This window comes from Telmatherina bonti (assembly GCF_933228915.1).
Source record: "Telmatherina bonti genome assembly, chromosome: 18".
In the NCBI taxonomy this organism is placed as follows: domain Eukaryota; kingdom Metazoa; phylum Chordata; class Actinopteri; order Atheriniformes; family Telmatherinidae; genus Telmatherina; species Telmatherina bonti.
Window position 1 is genome coordinate 17,271,971 of NC_136616.1, and position 21,695 is coordinate 17,293,665.

At 39.8% G+C, this 21,695-nt stretch overlaps 2 protein-coding genes across 2 annotated transcripts in view; one reads left to right on the forward strand and one right to left on the reverse strand.

The window, feature by feature from the left end:
• Positions 1-551: 551 nt before the first annotated feature.
• pnp5a (purine nucleoside phosphorylase 5a) lies at positions 552-4,256 on the forward strand. Its single transcript, XM_079257341.1, has 6 exons — positions 552-750; positions 1,386-1,555; positions 1,639-1,742; positions 1,873-2,048; positions 2,510-2,700; positions 3,683-4,256. Exons 1-6 carry the CDS (start codon positions 728-730, stop codon positions 3,895-3,897), a joined length of 879 nt encoding a protein of 292 aa, XP_079113467.1. The 5' UTR covers positions 552-727; the 3' UTR covers positions 3,898-4,256.
• Positions 4,257-5,206: 950 nt separating this feature from the next.
• Positions 5,207-21,695, reverse strand: part of capn1 (calpain 1) — a 42,475-nt gene continuing 25,986 nt past the window's right edge. Inside the window, exons 6-22 of the mRNA XM_079257952.1 lie at positions 19,768-19,936; positions 18,125-18,208; positions 16,219-16,304; positions 13,183-13,257; positions 12,775-12,935; positions 11,497-11,657; positions 11,384-11,395; positions 11,022-11,233; positions 9,385-9,424; positions 9,236-9,301; positions 9,087-9,144; positions 8,933-8,997; positions 8,710-8,778; positions 7,490-7,568; positions 7,233-7,349; positions 6,958-7,016; positions 5,207-6,849 (exon numbers count right to left, since the gene is read on the reverse strand). Of these exons, the coding sequence (XP_079114078.1) occupies positions 6,823-6,849; positions 6,958-7,016; positions 7,233-7,349; positions 7,490-7,568; positions 8,710-8,778; positions 8,933-8,997; positions 9,087-9,144; positions 9,236-9,301; positions 9,385-9,424; positions 11,022-11,233; positions 11,384-11,395; positions 11,497-11,657; positions 12,775-12,935; positions 13,183-13,257; positions 16,219-16,304; positions 18,125-18,208; positions 19,768-19,936 (1,540 nt within the window). The 3' untranslated portion in view covers positions 5,207-6,822. The remainder of the gene's footprint in view (positions 6,850-6,957; positions 7,017-7,232; positions 7,350-7,489; positions 7,569-8,709; positions 8,779-8,932; positions 8,998-9,086; positions 9,145-9,235; positions 9,302-9,384; positions 9,425-11,021; positions 11,234-11,383; positions 11,396-11,496; positions 11,658-12,774; positions 12,936-13,182; positions 13,258-16,218; positions 16,305-18,124; positions 18,209-19,767; positions 19,937-21,695) is intronic.

Sequence of the window (21,695 nt, forward strand, 5' to 3'; positions counted from 1 at the left end):
ATATTTACTGGTAAATGTGTGGAAAGTTAGAATTTTCCTCTAAATTTGGGATACACTGAGCAGCACAAAGAAAAAACTGCACATGTAAATATTTTTAAATGCCATGTCAACCGTTTCATTGCCTGATGAGGAGAGAAACTGTCACGTGCGAACCAAACACACGTGACGTTCAAAACCAAAACATTTCAAGTCATGATGAAACTTTACATCCCAGAGAAAACTAGTAAATCTGATAAGACTGATTATTGACAAAACAATATAGGAAGCAGAAAGGAAGGGAGGATGCGCGATCTGGAAGTGTCTGAGGATGAGGTGGGCTTTTTAGGATTTACAGTTATTAGACACTGCTGCTGGGAAGAGGAGGGATGTTCCTTCTCTTTTTCTGCTTTTTCCTCTCTTGAACCCCGCATGCTGTTCTGAAGGTGTGTCTGCTGAGCCAATGACGTGTCTGTTCCTCTGACGTCATGTGCTGCGGGGGGAGGAGCGGGGGGTTTCAGCCCTATAATAAACCAGGTGGATCAGACTTCTCCACGAAGAAGTCCGCGGGACACAAGGAAGGACCACGGACAGAAGAGAAATCCCAGAGGAAGAAGAAAACCCGTCTTGTTTCCATTTTCCAGTCACGTCGTGCGTGTTTGAACCAGCTGGGCTTTAAATTCATCTAATTTTTCCTGTTTGGAGTTTTTTGTGCGCACATTTACCGCAAATAGAAACCTCATCTTTCGCCATGTTTCCAGAGGCAAACAAGGGGTGAGTGCACTTTCTGATAAAGGCTTCTACTCTTATTTTCTGTCCTCGTAATGCTGAACACATGGCCCCTTCAGTATGAGACGGTGGGCAAAAAATATACCGGAATGTGGAGGTCGGAGGGGGCAAAGAAAAAAAAAAAAAAAACAAAAAAAAAAAAACCGCGCATGCGCTGTGTGCGGCAGTCTTAAAAACAGTGAATGAAAGGCTACTCATTCACTTCTTAACAGAGCCTGAAGTGTCATTTCCAGCTGTTTATAAAGAAGTTTCAGACAATATGGCTTTTTATTTATTTATTCATATATATATATATATATATATATATATATATAAAAGCATTTTCATCTTTACTGTGTTTCTAAACCTGATTAGTGGGGAATAAATTAGTTTTTAAAAGGTCTAAATTAAACAGCAGATAATCTTTCAAATGACAGGAATAAATTACAATAGTATGACGTGTATCAGTGCAGAAGTGTGTCTTCAAAAGTTACTTTCTGTATTATAAAAAGCAGTTTTTCCTCACATGAGGTCTGCTTCCCAGAAGAAACACATATCTGTAATTTGATAATAGGTTAATAGTATGTTCACATTCTACTCTAAGCTCTGATCCTTTTTTTTTTTTTTTTTAATGCCATCAGGTACAGCTATGAGGATTGCAAGGCCACTGCTGATTGGCTGCTGGCCCAGACGGACGTTCGACCCATTGTGGGCATTGTGTGCGGCTCAGGGCTCGGAGGGCTGGCTGACATGTTAAAGGACCAGGTGGCCTTCAACTACAAGGACATCCCCAACTTTCCACAGAGCACTGGTGAGTAATATGACAGACATCCAATGCGATGCCAACCCACCATGCATGGTTGATATTTACTGACTGGTTCTGGTTTCCCTCAGTGCACGGACACGCGGGACGGCTGGTGTTCGGTATCTTGAAGGGAAGGCCATGTGTTTGCATGCAGGGGCGCTTCCACCTCTACGAGGGCTATCCAGTCCAGAAGGTGAGTGTGTCCCGTGTTTAATTTGTCTGTGTGTGATTTCATGCCTGAACATGTGGGAGTTTTCTGATCCTGCATATCCTTTTATGCTGTTTAAACAACTTTTAAACCAAAGTGTGTGTACGTTTTGCAGATCACACTCCCAATGCGCATCTTTAAGCTGCTCGGCGTAGAGACGGTGATTCTGACCAATGCAGCCGGAGGCCTGAACCAAGATTTTAAAGTAGGAGACATCATGATTATCAAAGACCACCTCAACATGCCCGGCTTCGCTGGCAACAACCCTCTGGCTGGACCCAACGATGAGCGGTAGGTCTTATTTCATCATTTTTTAGTCATTTAAACAAATGATAAAAGATGAGATAAATAAAAGTTATGAGACAAATATGGATTGAAAGTTATGTATATTGTATATTAGGATTTATTGTGTATTACCACTATTTATTAAGGTTTTATTGTAATAATTACTTTTCAGAGATCCTATATGATATTAGAGTATTATTTATAAGTGGGTTTTGGACCAGATAAGTGTCTAACTTCTTCCAAGACCCTTTTCGAACCTAAGAAGCTTGTTTTGTTTGTTTTAATGACTATTTGTTCTGTTTTAAAGTTTTTTTTATTTTTTTTTAGTTCAAAATAAATTCTTTTAAAAGAAAAATTGTTGCCTTTCTTCCATTGCTGAACTTAATTTACTGGCACTGAAGAGTCCAAGCTTCGGACCTCCTCTGCCCTTTAACGTGACTCAAGCTTTCCACCTGTCCTCCTCACAGGTTCGGCGTGCGATTCCCCTGCATGTCCGACGCATATGACAGAGAGCTGCAGCAGCTGGCCATGGACGTGGGACAGGAGCTTGGCTACGGAGACTTCTTAAAGGAGGGTGTCTACTGTGTGCTAGGTGGGCCATCGTTTGAGACCATCGCAGAGTGCCGTATGTTGCACAAACTGGGCGCCGATGCCGTTGGTGAGTCATTTTTACAGACTTGACAGTAGATGGGAACGTGGAATATGCAAACAGTGGGTGTAGCTTTCTCTTGTAAGAGACTAAGTGTGACTGACCTGGCACATTCAGGAAAAATCCCACCCCAGAATTTTGCAGGGATAAGGAGATCAAGGAGTAACCTTTCATATTGGGCTTTAGGAGGGATTTGGATTCCTAGATGTCGGCTAATTCTTAATCCCCAAAAAGAAGCAGCTCATTCCTGCAAAACTGAGGAGTCTGAGCCTAAGACTTTTCACACACATTGAATGCTCATTAGGAGTTATCAGGTGACAATAATTCCAGCGCTAGATTATTTCTATATCGTCCAGCCTTGTGGTAACGCTCAGCTATCACGGGCTTCTGATTATCTGCAATGAAGCCAATCAAAGAACGGATGCCTACAAAGCAGAGGAAGGATGGGGCAGCTATAAAAAGATACTGTATCAAAATGCCTCGCAGAATGTGATTTCACTCTCTGAAATGTCATTAAGGAATGGCACATGAGAGCTGTGGCATTCTGTTTGGCACAGAGGATGGATTCACTTCTATTTAAAAAAAAAAAAAAAAAAAAATCTGAAAAATGTGGCCTTTTCTAAATTGTTTCTGTTTATTTTTCACATGGTCATAAAAACAAGACTTTACAGTACAAAACAAAACAATACAGGAAAATTTCCAGTAATATCTTCCCCCTTTTTATTAAAAAAATAAATAAAAAATAACGCACCAATAAATGGTTATTTGTTTTTCTTAACGATACTCAATGAAAAGAAAAAGAGAAAAAAACATCATCATAGCATAAATGTTTGCATATAACGATGTGCAGAATGCGTCGCCGTCATACATTAAAAATATACTGAACAGAAACTTTAGAAGCAGCTTGAGACCAAGTAGATCATAACAGATTAATATACAGTATGTGGTCACGTTCCTGAGTTTCATTTGTGTGCCTTCATTTTCTGTCCAGGCATGAGCACGGCCCACGAGGTGATTGTCGCCCGTCACTGCGGCATGCGCGTCTTCGCCCTGTCGTTGATCACCAACCAGGCGGTAATGGACTATGAAAGCGAAGAGAAGGCCAATCACGAGGAGGTCCTCCAGACGGGCAAGCAGCGAGCCGAGCAACTGGAGCGGCTGGTTTTCACCATGGTGACCAAGCTAGAGCACAACAACTACGCCTAAGACGCCTGCTCCAGAAGCGATCCTACAGTTTGACTGAAAGACTTAACGCTGGCTCACTCTTACTGCCGTCATGCAGAAGAAAAATCCCTGACTTTGGCATGCTGTAAATAGTCCCCCCTTATGTGCATTTCTGAGCCTTATAAGATGTACATTCCTCTAATAGATGGCTCCAGGAAAAAAACAGAAAAAAGGCACTTCTCAGCTTTTTTTTTTTTTTTTTGTATCAGTTTGACATTTTTCCAAACTTGCACAACTTGTAAAAATGTCTGCAATTTAACTTAAAAATTATCATAAATCTGCTGTAAAGATCTTATTACTGTGTTGAAAGATGTGTACATTAGTAGGCATTGACTGCTTTTTTTTTTCTTTTTTTTTTAATGACTTGTTACTAAAGTGCTATTTATTACTATTTATGTCTGTTTGTGGTTATTTATGGCTACCATAGTCGCAGTTTGACTCACTTTCAATCATTTATTTAAGAAAATACTATTCACAGCCTTTATTTAGATATAAAAAGATACAGGACACTCTGAAATCTCTCCCATGTTTATTTCACAAGTGTGTATGGATGATTTACAGGGGAAGCTCCTTTGTAAACGAGTGTGTTGCATGAGTAGGTTCAAAGACTCCCAGAATACACTGGAACTTCTGTAACCATTAAACAATGTTACATAAGCATTGCACTGCAAACACTATAGAAAGTCAGATGACGTAAGTTTGAGTTGCTGTCTCAAAGTGTTGCAAATCTCCAGTTTTAAAAAAGACAAATTGGCTAGACAGAACAGCACATCCGTCCATCTCGCGTAGCTTCTCCTTCACCGTGAAACACTTGTTCCCTTTAGAAGATTAAACAAAGTTGACCCATCCCCTTTCCAGAAAAAAAAACAAAAAAAAAACAGCTCGTCCCATTGCACAGACGGCAAAAGGTATCATTTTCCAATACGTTGCAGGACAACCTAAACATGCCATGCATATGAACAAGCGGGTACATATTAAAACTGAACAGGACTGAATATATAATGTCTAGAACATTCACTACGATACAGTGCAACACCACTGTTTCTGCATAAAACTGCAGGCCCCCCCAGTAAAGTTTTACAAGTGGGTCCCTGCGTAATGCTGATGCAAACTTTTTGGCACAATAAAAAAAAAATTGTTGCTACAAACACTTGTAAGATATCTCAATGCACATTCATATACTGTACGCTGAATGTCAGGTGCTAAGGAAGACTGATGATAGATTTTTAGCCCCTCCAAACCCCCCCCCCCCCCCATCTCCCTTTTTGTGTTAAATGACATTTTGAGCGCACTCCAAAGTCCAAAACCAATCACTCCCAAAGGCAGCGCTGCTCCTGCACTGCCTCAAACTTCTAGTTGGCACAGGAAGCTGTTCTTATCTAAGTCACCATGTGATATGTTTACATTGTGCCCACCTGACGCAAGTACCCTTAAAGAAGGGGGGGGGGACCTTAAAGACACATGAACAGGCAGAAAGAGGCAGGAGCTAGCATGGAAATATGTATTCATTAAAGATTCAAGCAGATCTTTATAGTATAATGATCAAAACATGGACTGAAATGTCATTCAGAGGCAGAAAAACATCTGATTGTTCTCAAATACAAAGGAGTGAGTAGCTCAGATTGGACCCAGTTACCATCCAGCAGCTTCTGGTGTGTAGATGCTGACATCCAGAACAAGTTATTACTGTCCCATCGCTGATCGCTGAGCCCTGGTACACATCATTATCATCAAAGTTTAACATGCTTAGATTTTCATTTAGGTGGTATTAAAAGGAGAGACGGGGAAGCAACACAGGTTCTGGAATATTTAGGCAGTAAAGCAAGTTTTTGCCTCTGTTACATGAAAAAATTCCAATGTGATGAAGTGGAAACTTCATTTTTAATCTATGTTTTAAAGGAAATGAAACCATAAAATCTCTTTTGTTTTTCTTTTGCAAATCTTTGGGAAAATGCTTTAGCACAGAAGACCCACATTACAGCAGGATGTTAAGTCACACAGCACAAGTTTTTTTTTTCTACTACAACGTGTTCTCATAAAGATTGAGGAAAAAAGTTTATTAAAAAAAAAAACAAAGGAGTGAGTTTGCTTAGCTTTTTTTTTTTTTTTTTTACCCTTTACACCAAGTGTTATCCGAAACTGTCAACATGTTAGGGTCAGACTTGAACAGTCGACAAAGTGATACATTCTTTACAAAAAATTTAGTGTGTAAGCCCGAACAACCGACAAACTATTTCACCTCTCTTATTACTGGACTTGTAAATCGTGCTAAAAAAAATTTCCCCACCATCTTTGTGCATTTAACGCATTTAACACATTTTCTCTAGTTTATTTTGACATTTAATTAGTCTGTTTGACATCAGGTTCGACCTTTCTGGTCTGATGGCAACAAGCTTGTCTTTTATTAAAGTAAGAATGTAGCTACTTATAAAAACCTTTTTATAAAATGGAGGCTTACTCGCTAATTTTCAGGCAACAGGGTAACTTGTTGCTACATTTTGTAACATTTGCATCGTCATAAAAATCAAGCATGTGTCTCCACTTACTAAATCCTAACGACTTAGCGCATTTCTGCTGTCTTGCACTGAGTCTAAGTAATATTTGTCTGGGTAAAAATTGGCTGGTAGTACGAAGACAGCTGCTACGTTAAGCAGAGCCCAAACTGCCGTGAGTGTTTTTTTTTTTTGCTTGGCAAAACAGGTGGCGAATAAAATATCGATTGGCACATGTTTCCAATGCAGGCACTGGAATGATGGTTGTACTGGTTGGTTTTTTTTTTTTTTCCATTTTCATTACTTTTACAGCCTCAGCAGCAAGCGGCATGGAGAAACTGGTGGAGAAAAGGCACTTCTGAAACAGCAGAGTGGACTTGAAACTGCAGCGTGATGCAGAGGCGTCCATACATCTCTAGGCAAACATGGTCAGAGTGATCCACTGTTGAACAAATACAGGAAAATGATTAAAAAAGGTACACAGCACAAAAACAGCTATGTAGCCTGAATGTGCTTTAGTACAGAGGAGTCTGTGTGTCTTGAGTCATACCTGAAAGAAATTAAGGGATATTTGACCATCTGCATCTGTGTCCATGGTCGTAAAGGTTTCTGTAGAAGCAAAATGAGAAGAACTGCTTTTATCAGAGTTTTTGAATTTCTGTTGAGCCAAATAAACTGGACTGAATTGCATGTTATTTGTGTTACAAATGGTAAAGACAAGTCTAGTTCTGCCCTCTCATCGGTGGCAAAATGACTTCGTAACCAGTTTCTAATTTAGGGATTTTTTTTGTGTGGCAATTTCGGAACTAAACTAATGCGACTCACTGAACATGGTCTCCAGTCTGACCAGACAAGTGACAAAGTTGTCAAAGTCAACAGCCATGTCTTCCTCTGTGTAGCGAAGGATGATCAGCTGGAAAAGGTGGTTGGTCAGCTTGAAACCTATGGAGGGGAAACGGAGTGATTAAGCTAAGAAAAAGCTGGTCAATCCAAAACTCAGAAGAATCATTTTCTGCCTGTGCGGAACTGAATGAGCCTTATATTTTTTTTTTCTCTCATACTAAAACGCAGAAGTGAAGTACCTGCAGATTCAAGAGCCATCCTCATCTCGTAAGAGCTCATGGTGCCTGATTTGTCCAAGTCGAATTGCTTGAATATGGTCTGCCAAGGTACAAAGCCATGGATCCAGCAGAACATAACAGAAAACAAACATAGAATTGAACAGAAATTAGACAAGTCACCGGCTGAATGATAAGATTGAAACACACTTGAAATAAAAAAAAATCTGATTTTTACAACTATAATCTGGCCTGTTGATTTCAAACACTTTGATGTGCAATTGCCTTTAATAAATTTCCTCATGAATTAAAACAGAAAATCAAAACACAAATTAGCAGCTAATCCAGTTAGCTTCCTCTTGCTAGGAGGAAGCTAACTGGATAAGCCAACAACCTAATAAATTATTCACTTTGTGTAAAGTAATCCAGTTAGCTTCCTCCTAGCGATGGGACTCTAACTGGCTAAGATGTCAATTTACTAAATTTGCCATTTAGTGTATTATTAGACCCAGTGTGCTAGCTGCTACTCTAGAATTGCTAATAGTGAAGATTGACTGCCTCGCCGTGCTAGTAATTAGCCTCACCATGCTAAAGCTGAAGCCAGGCAACAGATAATCCAGTTAGCTTCCTCTAGCTAAGAGGAAGATAACTGGATTATCTGACAAAGTAATAAATTATAAATTCAGTTTGTGTTAAGTAATTCAGTTAGCTTCCTCCTATCAATGGGACTAATTGGCTAAGCTGTCAATTTATTAAATTTACCATTTAGTGTATTAGTGTATTATTAGACCCAGTGTGCTAGTCGCTAGCCTAGAATTGCTAATAGTGAAGATTGATTGCCTTAGCATGCTAGTAATTAGCCTCATCATGCTAAAGCTGAAGCCAGGCAACAGAAAATCCAGTTGTTGGCTGCAATACACACAAGTTATCTGGCACTGTTTAGTTACAAACAGCAGCCTATCAGTGGTCACATCAGTTTCTGGCTTTTGGTTTTAAGTATAACCAAAAGTCAGGGAATAAACTTTTGGTTTTAAGTATGGTGTTTGTAGAGTGCTCAATGGCCAAAACCTTTTTCCTTTATTTATCTATTATTTATTTATTTATTTTCCAAAGCTGAGTTTGACAGTGCCTATGAACATTTCACATACTAATGAATGGTAGAACAGAGTTCAGGTAGAAGAGCCCTAAAATTTTTCTTCAAAGCCAAGTCAGCACAGACTTTGCTTGAGCCATCCCAATCTCACCAGGTATCGTTTAATCTTTTCCCAGAGGACATGGAACTCCGTCAGGCCCAGCTTCCCGCTGCCATCCGTCTGAGCGAGGAAGTTCAGAAAAACTGTGTTTTCATACCATTTTTGTTTCCATTTCCACAAGAGGAAATAAAGCAGGAAAGAAAAGAAGGATCCAAGCATCAACGAGTACACACATTTCCCAAAGCAAAGCTGAGCAACTGCATTTCAAGGATACATCCATGAGATTGATCATACTGCGACAAGCTTCTTTGGTGAAGCCATCCGTCTTCAGGTCTTTATCTGTTTACGTGACAAATGCACATAAATAGTATTATGATTGAACTGAAATATGCGATTGGACAAATTGGACTAATTTCTCTGCTACTAACGTTTGCCGATGATCCTGTTCAGTATGGTTTGCAGCTCTGTGACACTGATCTCCATATCCTATTGGTCAAAACATAGTTCAGTTAAATGTAATATCATTATTCCCTCCAGAGCAAAGTTTCTCCTCCTATGACAGTAAGAGTGCACTTACCGGTCCTGCCAGTTGTCGGAAGAGATTCTTAAAGCCTGCGTCGATCTGACTTTCATCCAGACGATTCTGGGACGAAGAAAATGTTTATCCTGATTACATTACACAAAGTATGACTGGTTGAGTGCTACAAAGTTCTCCCTTTTTCTTACCTCCACTGGAAGCTCTGCTTTAACATCGTCATCAAGCTCCCTGAGGAGAAAGAAAGTTACATTTACTGAAAAGAAAAGGTCCTGATTTTTGACTTTCTAAAAGCCACGCTCATTTCTACGGTGGCCCAAAGGTACAAAAGACGACAATAAAACCAAAACCCAAGCTTAGGAATACTGAAGCACAACAAAAAAACAACAAAGCAAAAAAAACCGTCAACACTTATTTTCTGAAATGCGTTTCTTAAAATGTCTTCTTTAAATGTTTGTATTTTTTCTCTGTAGGTGTATTTCAAGTTTCAAGGCACAGTAGCATTGTTTTTATTTTTTCGTTTTGTGTTTTATGCTTTTTTAAGCACTAAACATATTTGTTTGTGTTTTTCCCTCCGTCTTAAGTTTTGTGAAACCGAAAAACATTTGCATTTTATGTTGCACTTTGTTTTGTGAGACTGTTTCAAGATAAATGATCCATTAAAGAGGGATACATTACACATTTTATGGCAACATTTGGAAATTTTCAACAAATTTGTCATATTTGATTAAAAAAAACCTGGAGTTGTTGAATTCTAAGTTTTGTTTTCTTTGCATTTTCATTTTATTTGTGAAATTATGGAGCAACTTTACACATTAAAGTTACTTTTGGACTTTTTGCCACCTGCGTCTCCAGATGTTTACATGAGAGGAATCAGACTAACATCGCTTGTCATCATTAGAAAAATCAAAGCTTGGATCATGTAAAAGCCCCGTTACACACTGCCAGGCCAAAACAGAAAAGTCGCCACCTGGATTGAACAAAGTAAAAGAGGACGAGTCCCATACTGGATAATTACTGTATGGACGAATGTCTTTTAGTGGGAACAAGTTATTTAACCCCAACTGATGTAACCAAGGAGCTTCTCATTTCTTAAACAACCATGTGGACAGGCACATCCTGTGGTTGTGGAAAATACATTAATCTATTTCACAAGAGTCAAATCTTGACAATGACATGATTTATCAGGCTCAAATTGCAAAAGAGTGGTTCATGGAGCATGACGCATAGATTTTCACACATGGATCGGCTACCACAGAGTCCAGTCCAGCACCCCAGAGAGAATCTTTGTGCTGGAGAAGACTTTACGCAATGGTTAGACCCATTATCTATAGAAGATCTTAGTGAAAAGTTAATGAAACACTGGATGGAAATACATCTTGTGATGATGGGTTATCATGGGGGGAACAACTGGTGGTGAAGAGCGATTTGTTTGGTTTCAAATAATGTTTTGCTTTAATAACTGTTTTTAATGGACCTTTTTGGATCCTTTCCTGCTTCTGTCAAAGAAAAAAAACACTAATCCTAAAAATAATCAGATATTTTACATATATTAAAAGTAATAACTCAACTTTCTTCAACAATTACTCAAAAATACTCATTAAAACTGTCCTCAAACCGTAACAGTCATGACACGTCAAATCGTGCATGCTCAGGATGGGGGACTGGGTTGGTCAAGATTTAATGCAATCTGTTGGTTTTCCTTTACCAGGCTGTTTATTATGATTATTAAGCATCTGTAAAGTGTCGTTGCTGAATAAAGCTGAATTGACCTGAATTAAAAACCTGCTTCCTCAAACTTTCCTTGCCCCTTTTCATCTGTACTCACTCTGAGTTCGCAGGCTTTTCAGAGAAAACTCTCAGGACGAAATTTGCCTCTTGGTTGGGCTCAAAGGTGGAGGGGACGACGATGTACTCCCCAGCTGGAAGCCGCAGCCGCGAGCTGACCTCCCTCAGGTTGATGAAGAGCTCAGAACGAGCACTGGAGGCGTGAGTGAGGAAAAAGTCCCGCTTCAGGTGGACCCCTGACTTCCCCGCAAACTGAGATTGGGGGGGGGGTTAAGAGTTAGCAAGCACTGAGAAAATCTCCTTCCAGGAGCATTTACAATAAAATATACATGCAAATATGCAAAATGTGACACATTTTTTAGTTACAAAAACCAAAAAATTTAAAAAAAAATAAATTCTTACTTCATCTGGAACCTGCAAAAATAAGAATAATCAATTATTTGAGAATTAACAAAAAAAAGATGGAATACATTTTTTTTTTTTTTAAAATGAAGTTTTCCTAGAGAGCTGCTCACCTCGTACACAGCAAACCCAATGGTCTCCATGTCTTTGCCCTCCTGCCGCTTCCTCCTGCGGTCTTTTTGCATGAGAGCAACCAAAAAGCTGCAGTCTGATTTGTCGGGGGAGTCCGGGTGCTGCAGCAAGATCTTAAACTGGGGATTCAACCAAAAGGTTGCTGCAGACAAGAAGTAGAAAGGTCAGGTTCCTCCACCTTTTCCAGCTATAACGAACTATTCACGTCTGTCTTCATTAACTCTGAACGACATCTTTGTTTTAAAGGTGAACACGAGTAAAACGTTTAAATGCTCCGTCACATTTACAAATACAGGAATTAGAAATTCTAAAAAATGATTCTTCTCAGCAGAAAAAAAAAGTTTTTTTTCTTGTTGCAAACTAATAAAATAAGGGATGTCCCATCATCACATGCAGGGAATAAATTCCTCGCATGTGATGATGGGGCATTTCCCAAATTTATACAGAAAACAAAGCTTTGTTTCAATGCTTATTGTTCAAAACAAGTCACTTGATGGAAATCATCTGAATCCTTCCTCCATCCTGCTGCACCAGACTGAACCTAACATTTAAACAAAATATAAAAATCTTACATATAAATATTGTTTGTTGGACTGAATGCAACTCCAAGTTTATGAAACAGGTTTTAGAATGATATGAGATTCTCAACGTCTATTTATTTCCTTCCTTCATACAAGGGCGTAACTTTGGGTTTGCCATTGGGGGGGTTGCACTCTTTGCCTGTTTTTTTCACTTGTTTAATTATTCACATTTGCAAAACCAGTCCAGGTAATTTGGTGGGTCTGTATAAGAAATGTATTGTGTTACTTTTACTGTGATTTACTTAACATTATTGCAGCTGTGTAAATGACCATTTATGCCACAATGACAAAGTAATGACTGGTATTGTCCTGCTGTATTTAGGCACTAGTTAGCAAGGCCATGGCAGCTTCCGCTCAGCTGATTTTGTGCTCGTCACATATCATCAGAAAGATACGTTTCTCAGCTTTTAGAATCTGTTGGAACTACGCTGACAACGTAAATGGTTGCGGAGTTACGCTAGTTTGAATCGCGGGAGTCATTTTCTATCGGCGCCGATAGAATCGTTATGTTATATTTTTGGAGGGGGGGGGGGGTTATTGGCTGGATGTGATTTTTGCGGGGGTTGCAACCCCCCTATCCCCCGTGCAAATTACGCCATTACCTTCATACCTTCAGGTTTCCCTCTGCAGACTTACAGTTTATCTTTTATCTCATTTCTCCACTTCCAATATTTGTACCTGGATAGTTGCGGCAGCCTCCGGCAGTGCTGCCCCTCCGCCACTCCCCCTGAAACAGCGAGGAGCTCCATTTCTTCATCTGGTTGTTCTGCAAGGCGTCAGCCGTCAGGTTGCAGATCTCCAGACGGGTGAACTCGAGCAGGAAGTCCCTGAAAGACATCCTGGAAAAAGAGAAAATAACTCTGGATCTGAGTGATTTCCTTGCAAAAAAGTTTCCATCACAGAGTCCAAAAGCGGAATCTTGTTTGGCTGCAGATGAAAAGTTGCATCGATGTTCGTAATCTGACACAAATCAAATTGGACATAAATCCTGCACGTATGATAAAAGAGAAAGTTAGTCTCTTCTTAATGGGGTTACACTCGAGGAAATAGGATTTAAAGCCATGAACAAGTCAGAGTTTCACCCACCAGAATTCACCGTCTTCACTGCAGTTTTGGAGGCGACTTCTGACGGAGTGATCCACGTTGTCCCATTCTCTGGAGCTGAGGAGTTCACAGAGAAAACGTATAACTGCACAGAAGCAAACATGACCGTACAGACTCAGCTTTACGGTTTTTTCCACCAGATCTGTGCTGGGTCGGGTTGGGATGCTCCCACCAGTGCGTTTTACAGAACACAGCCTCCTCACTACATTTTTTAAAAGTTAAATTATGCATTTCTTGCTCAGTGAAGTGTGCACGCGAGCTAGCTTCAGCTGAAACTGATGTTTTAGAGTCTGATTATGCAGAAGCAACAGCAGGAAACACAAAGCATTGTTGCCCAAATAGCTTGTGACACCAGGGGCCTTTCTGGAGGTCTCGCCACTGAATATTTGATGCATGTTCTGTCATAAATTCTTATAGATGCTGTCCTTTGCTGAAAAACACACAGTTTATGACCTTACATATGCACACACATGTTCGGCTGCACCTCGTTTGCTTGGATGAAGGTTTTCTTTCACTAAGAACAATGCGGCAACTTGACTGGAAATTTTTCTTGGCTCATCCTGGTTCATGTCTAGTAAATTCTAAGTGGTCGGGCTTTCTGGTGCTGAAAGGTTGAAAGTTGGGTCCTTGAGGATCTCAGTCCTGCAGGTTTTACGTGTTTCCCTGCTCCAATACATCTGATTCAAATGAAATGGATCCAACTGCTTGTTGTCAAGTTTTACACAATGAACTGTTGGACAATGATGTGTACAATAGTGCATCTGTAAATTTAGGGTCTGCTGGTTAATGTGTTGTCTTAATACAGCTAATACAGTTATTTTTGACTAATCATACTAATACTAATAATATTTTAGACCATCATCTGGTGCACATCTGGTACAAATGTACCTGGCCATTCATCTTCTTTTAACTGGTATAGGGGCTAATAGGGCATGGGTGAGGGTGGTTGAGGGTGGGTGAAAGGGGAATATGGGTGTATGTGTGTGTGTGTTTTATCTATTTTGATGTAAATTGTTCTATTATGTGAAGCACTTTGTATTGTTTTCAAGCACAAAAAGTGCTATAAAAATAAAGTTTGATTTGATTATAATGGAAACCAAAAATATACATAAAAACAGCTTTACTAGGAAAACAGTTGTGTTGAAGTACAGAAGATTAGAGCAGAAATAGCTGGAAGATGCAAACGGAGGCTAAAACCTGACTTATCAGCAGGTACAATGGAAATATTTAAAATGTATCATTTTTTCAAGCCAAATCAGCCTGATACAAAAAAAATATCTTTTTTTATTCATCTGGATTTAACAAGTTGATTTTTCTTCCCATAACACTGCAGCCAGCAGGAAGCTTTAAGAATAAAACTACATGTTTAAATGATTCTATTTTATTTTTCAGTCATTTGGCAGATGCTTTTATCCAAAGTGACTTGCATATAAGATCATTTATGCAGCTGTACATATTGTTCTGTCTTTCCTGTCCTCTCCACACCAACCAGTCGAGGCAGATGGCTGCCCTCCCTGAGCCGGGTTCTGCCGGAGGTTTTTCTCCCTGTTAATGGGGAGTTTTTTCCTTCCCACTGTCGCCGCGTGCAGCTCAGGATGGGGGATTGGATTGAAGTCATGATTCGATGCAATCAGTTGGTTTTTATTATAGGATATGTATGACTTGGCTCGAAATTATGTGTATGTAAAGTGCCCTGTGACAACATCGTTGTGAAGTGGAGCTATACAAATAAAGCTGAATTGAATTGAATCATTTAACCACCACTTGTGGGAGGGAGAAAGCCGTAGTACCCGTCCCGCATACACGGGGTGAACATACAAACTCCACACAGAAAGGCAACTGCCCAAAGCAGCCGAGGTTCGGCTGCTTTGGGCGTGCTAACCACTATGCAGCGTGCTAACCAGCGTGCTAACCACTATGCAGCGTGCTAACCAGCGTGCTAACCACTATGCAGCGTGCTAACCAGCGTGCTAACCACTATGCAGCGTGGAAACCCAGTTAATCACCGTCCATCCTCCCTTAAAACTAGACGACTAAACATGACTAAGCATGTAAAGAAGTCTGACAGTCATCCCAGTCAGTTGTTTACATCTTGCAGACGTTCACACGAGGAGCCGACAACACAAACTCATTTTTTACGCTCCAATGGACATCCCATTCCATTTTCTCTGGTTGCACCACTGGAGACACATTTCACCCAGTTATGTAGTAGCAGGGAATGTAGTCTGAACTCATCCGGAGGTCGATCTTTTAGCTGATCTCACAATGATCCAAAGAAAACACGACCACAATAAGGCTATTTTTGTTGTTTTTGGGGTTTTTTTGTACCTGAAAGAGAAGCTAAGAATTGTCATCCATCTTGATACCTCCTGATTCTAAAGTGGAAACATTAATAAAACCATTTTATCTGTCAAAAGCTTCCAGATTAAACATCTGTAAAGCCATAGAGGCCATTTTGTAAACATCAAAACCCTGAAATGGGACATGATGTTAGATGACAGCGCTTCATTTATTCTGAATCAGACAGCACTGTACAACAAATCCTCCGTTTATAGATCCTTACTGCAGTTGGTTTTGTTTTTCCTGCTCATATTCAGCTGTGTTTTTGGTTGTGATGTAACATAATATTCCCATTAGGGAGGAAAAGGGTGGTATTTTTAGTTTTGTAACTAAGAAAATATACAACTTCCAAGCCACTTATTCTGTCAAAGTCTTCTTCCTAATGACAGACAAGCTAAACCTCTGATCCAACAGGATAATCCTGTTTTTTTGGCCTAATTTTACAGGCACTGAATACTTTTTATGTCAATGTAATGATTCCATGTAAAGAGAAGAAGCAAAAACTACCAAAAGGTCATGTTTCATCCAACAGGAACACGTCTCAAATTCCATAAAACAGTTTTTTAATCTCACCAGTCTCAGTAGAAAATTATAAAAAGGCTGTTTTGGTTTTTTTTGTTTTGTTTTTTTTTATTCAGTGTCAGATTGTTAAGTAATCACATGACTGTAAAATCTTACTTATCACTCCAGGCCCCGGTCCATTCCACCTCCCCCCATGGGTTCCTGATGCGGACCAGCTTTGTCAGACTTCCTCTGTACACCACCTGAGGGCGAAGAAACACAGCCGATGGTCACGTTCTGCGTCTGCGCTGCTTTACAGTGTAACACAACTTCAGATGAGTCTGTTCCACTCACACCATGATAAAAACACAACCTGCTACTTTAAATCTAATAATCATTGTTACAAAACGAGAAAGAACAGATTATAAAATCCTCAGAAGTCAGCTGGTCGTCATTAGGGATGCTGCAGAGCAACCGTCTCCGAGCTCAGCATGACTCGTCTGGATGTCATAACTGATAAGCGAAGCTGCAGCTTTTCTTTGGTGGCTCAAACTTTTCTCAGTTTAATTGACCTTTGAGTGAGTTTATGCACGGTAAGCTGAGCTACAGCGAATGAAGCGAAATGTTCATGTGCATCTGGTGAGTAAAGTTCAAGGAAAACTGTTGGAACTTTTAAGTTTATCTTGGCCTGAAGTGCTTTAAAAAGTTTGTCATCGTTGGATGCCAACAGACAAATAATGATCAAGTAAGCAAAGTATATTAACCCTGATGCCTTCAACTTTTTTTTTTTTTTAAACTTGGTGATCATTTAGGCTGTGTTGCAGCTAGTGGCAGGCAGATGCAAGAAATCCTGTTGATTCTCAGTTATATTGTTGGGCTTTAGGACTCCCAGGAGACTCCATGTTATTTGTGTGTGAAATGAATTCCTCATCAACATCCAAAATTAATCCATTGATGCATCATGCCCACTTCAGTGGACACTTGTTTAAAGGCTGTTTTCTGCTATATTCTTAACTGAGGATGGTATATTTGCAATTTTGCCACTTCATTGGACATTAGGAGAGTCCCTCAACCCACTGCCACTCACTGAAGAATAAATATAGAATAATATTTCATTTAACATATAATTAGCAACTTTACCTCAGTGATAAACCAGACAAGAAAGCTACTAGTCCAGTTTTTAGAATGTTTTTTTATATAAATAAGACATTTTATAACTATTCATATAAGATAAAACAAACAAACAAAAAAAAGTCAAATAATATTAAAGACACAGAAAAGTATCTATACATGTCTGTAGAGGTGAAATGTTTGTTAAAATAAAAAAAAAAAAGGGGGCAGATTTTTCTAAATAATTTATGCATCAGAGGGTTAATATTCAAATAATAAGGTAAAAATTCCCAAACATGTAAATTACTCATTTGCCCCATGTGGTTCCATGGTTCCATAATACCAGGATTACCTGTATCTGCCTACAAAAAGAAACCAGTTAAATCTGGTGGAATCGAGCAAAAAATGTCAAACATCACTACTTTTCTCCCAAATGAAATGTTGACATTAAAGAATAAATGGCTGAAACTGTAAGGACATTTTAATTGAAATGTCTCATTTTTATGCAATTCAATGCAAGCAATTTCAGCCAGAAAGGCCACCAGAGGTAATATGTGATGCAACATAAAAATAATCAATAAATAATGTTGCAGATCTTTGACATATCCAGGTGTCTAATCACCAACCAAAGATCCATCCCTCTAATATCTATTGTATGGTAATTAAATCAGTTTTCATCATTGTGTTGTAATGAATAAGGCAGTAATTTAAACATTTAGACTGGAATTTAAAGGGTTAATATCTTAAAAATGATCAAATGTTTTTTGTTAGTTCTTTTTTAGCAGGACAGATGTTGTTTAGATGATTTGTGGGGGAAAAAAAGCAGGAAAAAATATTAATGTTTCACAATTTTATTTCAGTTTCTGTCAGTCTACACTTTTGGCCCCAAAAGGACACCAGATTTGGAAATATTAAATATTTCGACCCCCTTTTTAATTGGATTCTACTCTCGCATCTCTGCGTGACGGCTTACCTCGTCCACAGCAGTAACGGAGTAGGCGTGTCCCTTCACCAGCTTCTTGAACGTTACAGCCTCCATGTCTGACGAGCTGGTGATCTGCAGAGGAGACGGTGAGCAACAGGCTGAGCTGAAAGGCATCGCTTCATCATCAACACACCGAGCAGAATGAGAAATCTATCACTGCGATGAACGCCATGATGTCACTGTGCCCTTGAAGACCCGAGGATCTCGCCATGCCTCAGTGTTTATGTAGCAGCTGGAAAGCCCGTGAAGCATACCATGAGTCTTTTTAAGGCCTTTCTGAGTTAAAGATGTTTGCATTTGATTTCATCTGCATGGGGTTCAAGCGTGCAACTTAAACATCATCACAGGACAAATGAAGGTTTAGCCAATGTTAATATTTCGGCATTTCATTTGTCGGAGTAAAAAAAAAAAAAAAAAAAAAAGTATGTTTCTGTAAAGATTTCCGGTCAGACTGGCAGTTCTTTGTGTTTAATCCAAGAAGCACAATGACAGCAGAAACTGCTCTTTACCAAGATGAGAGTTCAGTGCTCCCTGTCTGCAAACACATGGTTTGCTCAAGCGTCCTTGACACACTGTATATGCTTGCCAGATGTCATTTCCCAATCTTCACTGCCCCCTCCTGGTTTAACCCCTGATCAAATTTCAGCAGTTTTATATCCAACAGTGGCGTCTTGCTGCTACTTTTTCACCATCAGATCAAATCAAACTTTATTTCTTGAGCACTTTTCATGCCACGGGCAACACAAAGTGCTTCACAAGATAAAACCAAGTCATAAAGATGAATACAAGCAGACATTTGAAACTATAAAACAGCTTTGTCACGCTCCATAAATCCCAAACTGCTTCGGTCGCAAAACACCTGTGTAAAAACAGACTTTTTTTATGTTCAATATCGTAGTGAAACTACTTATTTTATCACTTTTTATTTAATGCATAATAAAATTTGATGGCATCAACATGTTTCCAAGCCATTAGGACAAGTGCATCTTACATCAGCTTTCTTTAGCCAAAGATATGTGGAGAATCAGAAGCAAACAACTGATGTGGCTTTGAAAGTGAAATGTTGCCAGATTCTTGCTAAATGTGGGATTTCGACTGGTCAGCTGTTTGTCTCCTCCTTCATGTCCTTTCATGCTTATCTGTCAGAGGATTTCTGACAGGTAAGAACTCCACAGAGGACTTAGTTCACCTGGACCTGGTTCCTGAATGGTAATCCAGCTGCAGACTGAGGTTTAGCCTCGTCTTGCTGAAATAAGCAAGGCCTTCCCTTGCACAAGCAGCTAACTGGAGGGCTGCACATGCTGCTTCAAATATTGTTCAATGTCTTCCTTTTGAACAACTGCGCTTCTGGTTTTTATTCTACTCTCTATGCTTCCACTTGTTACAGATTTTTATTTTTTTTTTTTGTTTTTTAAAGTTCTGGCAGCATCCGATCCAAAAATGATCGCATATTAATAAGTCATTACTAAATAATAAAAGATTTAAATAATTTGATTTGTGGTTTTCAATTTTCAATTAAACTGTTTTATCCAGATTAAACTGAAAATAAAGTCTCTTTGGAATTCCACAACAAACGACAAATCTTTCTTATCGTCTTGGATCGAAGGAGGAATAAATGTTTCAGTACTGACGTCAATGGAGCAGCCGAGCAACGATCCTCTCTCTATAGCTCTGCCCATGATGCTGTAGAGGTCTGAAGGGGCTTTCTTCAGCTCGTACATCTCCGTCACGCCGCCTGTGAAGTCCTCAAACCCTTCTGACGTACTCCCCCCCGACAGAGCCTCGTAGCAGCCGTTCAACCTGGGACACAACAAGACCAAAGTTTAATGTTAAAGCTTAAACATAAACTTTTCCAAACAAAGATCCAACTGCAGTAACAGGATGTTCCCAAACACACAACCCTCGCTGCACTGACTGCTTAACATTGTGCAGAAGCATGACCATGTAACTACATGTGTGTATAACAAAGCATCAGTCTCATCGGAGAAGCTCTGTTGAGTTGGCAGGTGTGTACATAATGCACTTAAAAAGGTTTTAATAATGCTGCTCTTTACATATACAGTCCACTGCAGCAGAATAAAATCTGTAAAAGACCTCAAGTCCTGCACAGTACAGGACTTTTTTCACTTTTCCATCCTCTAACAACCCCTTCAAACTGGATGTATCAGGGGGATTCATTTAAAAAGGGGGAAGAAATTACTTCAATCATTTTTCTTTCAGTTTAATTTACACATAAATCCAAATATTTAGAGCTGCTTTGTGAAAAGAAGAAGTGTTTTATCTTTAAACAGCACATAAGGATTCTGACTTATTCCCACTTTTGTGGTGCAAACTTGAAAGTTTGTCGGGATATTCAGCTTGTGTTTCCAAAATGTTGCATTACGGTCAGACACGTTGCATTGCGGTCAGACACGTTGCATTGCGGTCAGACACGTTGCATTGCGGTCAGACACGTTGCATTGCGGTCAGACACGTTGCATTGCGGTCAGACACGTTGCATTGCGGTCAGACACGTTGCATTGCGGTCAGACACGTTGCATTGTGGTCAGACACGTTGCATTGCGGTCAGACACGTTGCATTGCGGTCAGACACGTTGCATTGCGGTCAGACACGTTGCATTACGGTCAGACACGTTGCATTACGGTCAGACACGTTGCATTGCGGTCAGACACGTTGCATTACGGTCAGACACGTTGCATTACGGTCAGACACGTTGCATTACGGTCAGACACGTTGCATTTGGTCAGACACGTTGCATTTGGTCAGACACGTTGCATTACGGTCAGACACGTTGCATTACGGTCAGACACGTTGCATTTGGTCAGACATGTTGCATTACGGTCAGACACGTTGCATTACGGTCAGACATGTTGCATTTGGTCAGACATGTTGCATTACGGTCAGACACGTTGCATTTGGTCAGACATGTTGCATTACGGTCAGACACGTTGCATTACGGTCAGACACGTTGCATTTGGTCAGACACGTTGCATTACGGTCAGACACGTTGCATTACGGTCAGACACGTTGCATTACGGTCAGACACGTTGCATTACGGTCAGACACGTTGCATTTGGTCAGACATGTTGCATTACGGTCAGACACGTTGCATTACGGTCAGACATGTTGCATTGTGGTCGGAGATTAAAACTTGAGGTCTAATTTACAACAACTGGGTCTCATAGAAGTGCAGCAGAATCTGAGCCAATGGAACAAAACAGAACAAAAAGCTGCAAAAATACATTCTGAAACCAAACTTTGTAACTTAAAGCAGCTAAAATTAAAAAAAAAAAAAAGCCATGGCGAAGGGGGTCTGGTTTTATCCATCATTTTTGAGCAAGGATTTTATTCCAGTTGCTTAACTGGGCACACACAACAAGCTGTTGGAAACATTCCTCAGAGATTTTGCTCCATGTTAACATGACAGCATCACACAGTTGCTGCAGGTGTGCCGGCTGCACATGCATGATGACAGAATCTCCTGTTCCACCACATCCCAAAGATGCTCCATTGGATTGAGATCTGGTGGACGTGGAGGCCATTGGAGTGCAGTGAACT

What these genes read in the sequence shown, in the direction of transcription:
- pnp5a (XM_079257341.1), top strand. Translation starts at nt 728, where the DNA reads ATGTTTCCAGAGGCAAACAAGGG. An exon ending in TTTCCAGAGGCAAACAAGGG is followed by an intron (nt 751 to 1,385) that starts GTGAGTGCACTT and finishes TAATGCCATCAG; the next exon opens with GTACAGCTATGAGGATTGCA. An exon ending in CAACTTTCCACAGAGCACTG is followed by an intron (nt 1,556 to 1,638) that starts GTGAGTAATATG and finishes GGTTTCCCTCAG; the next exon opens with TGCACGGACACGCGGGACGG.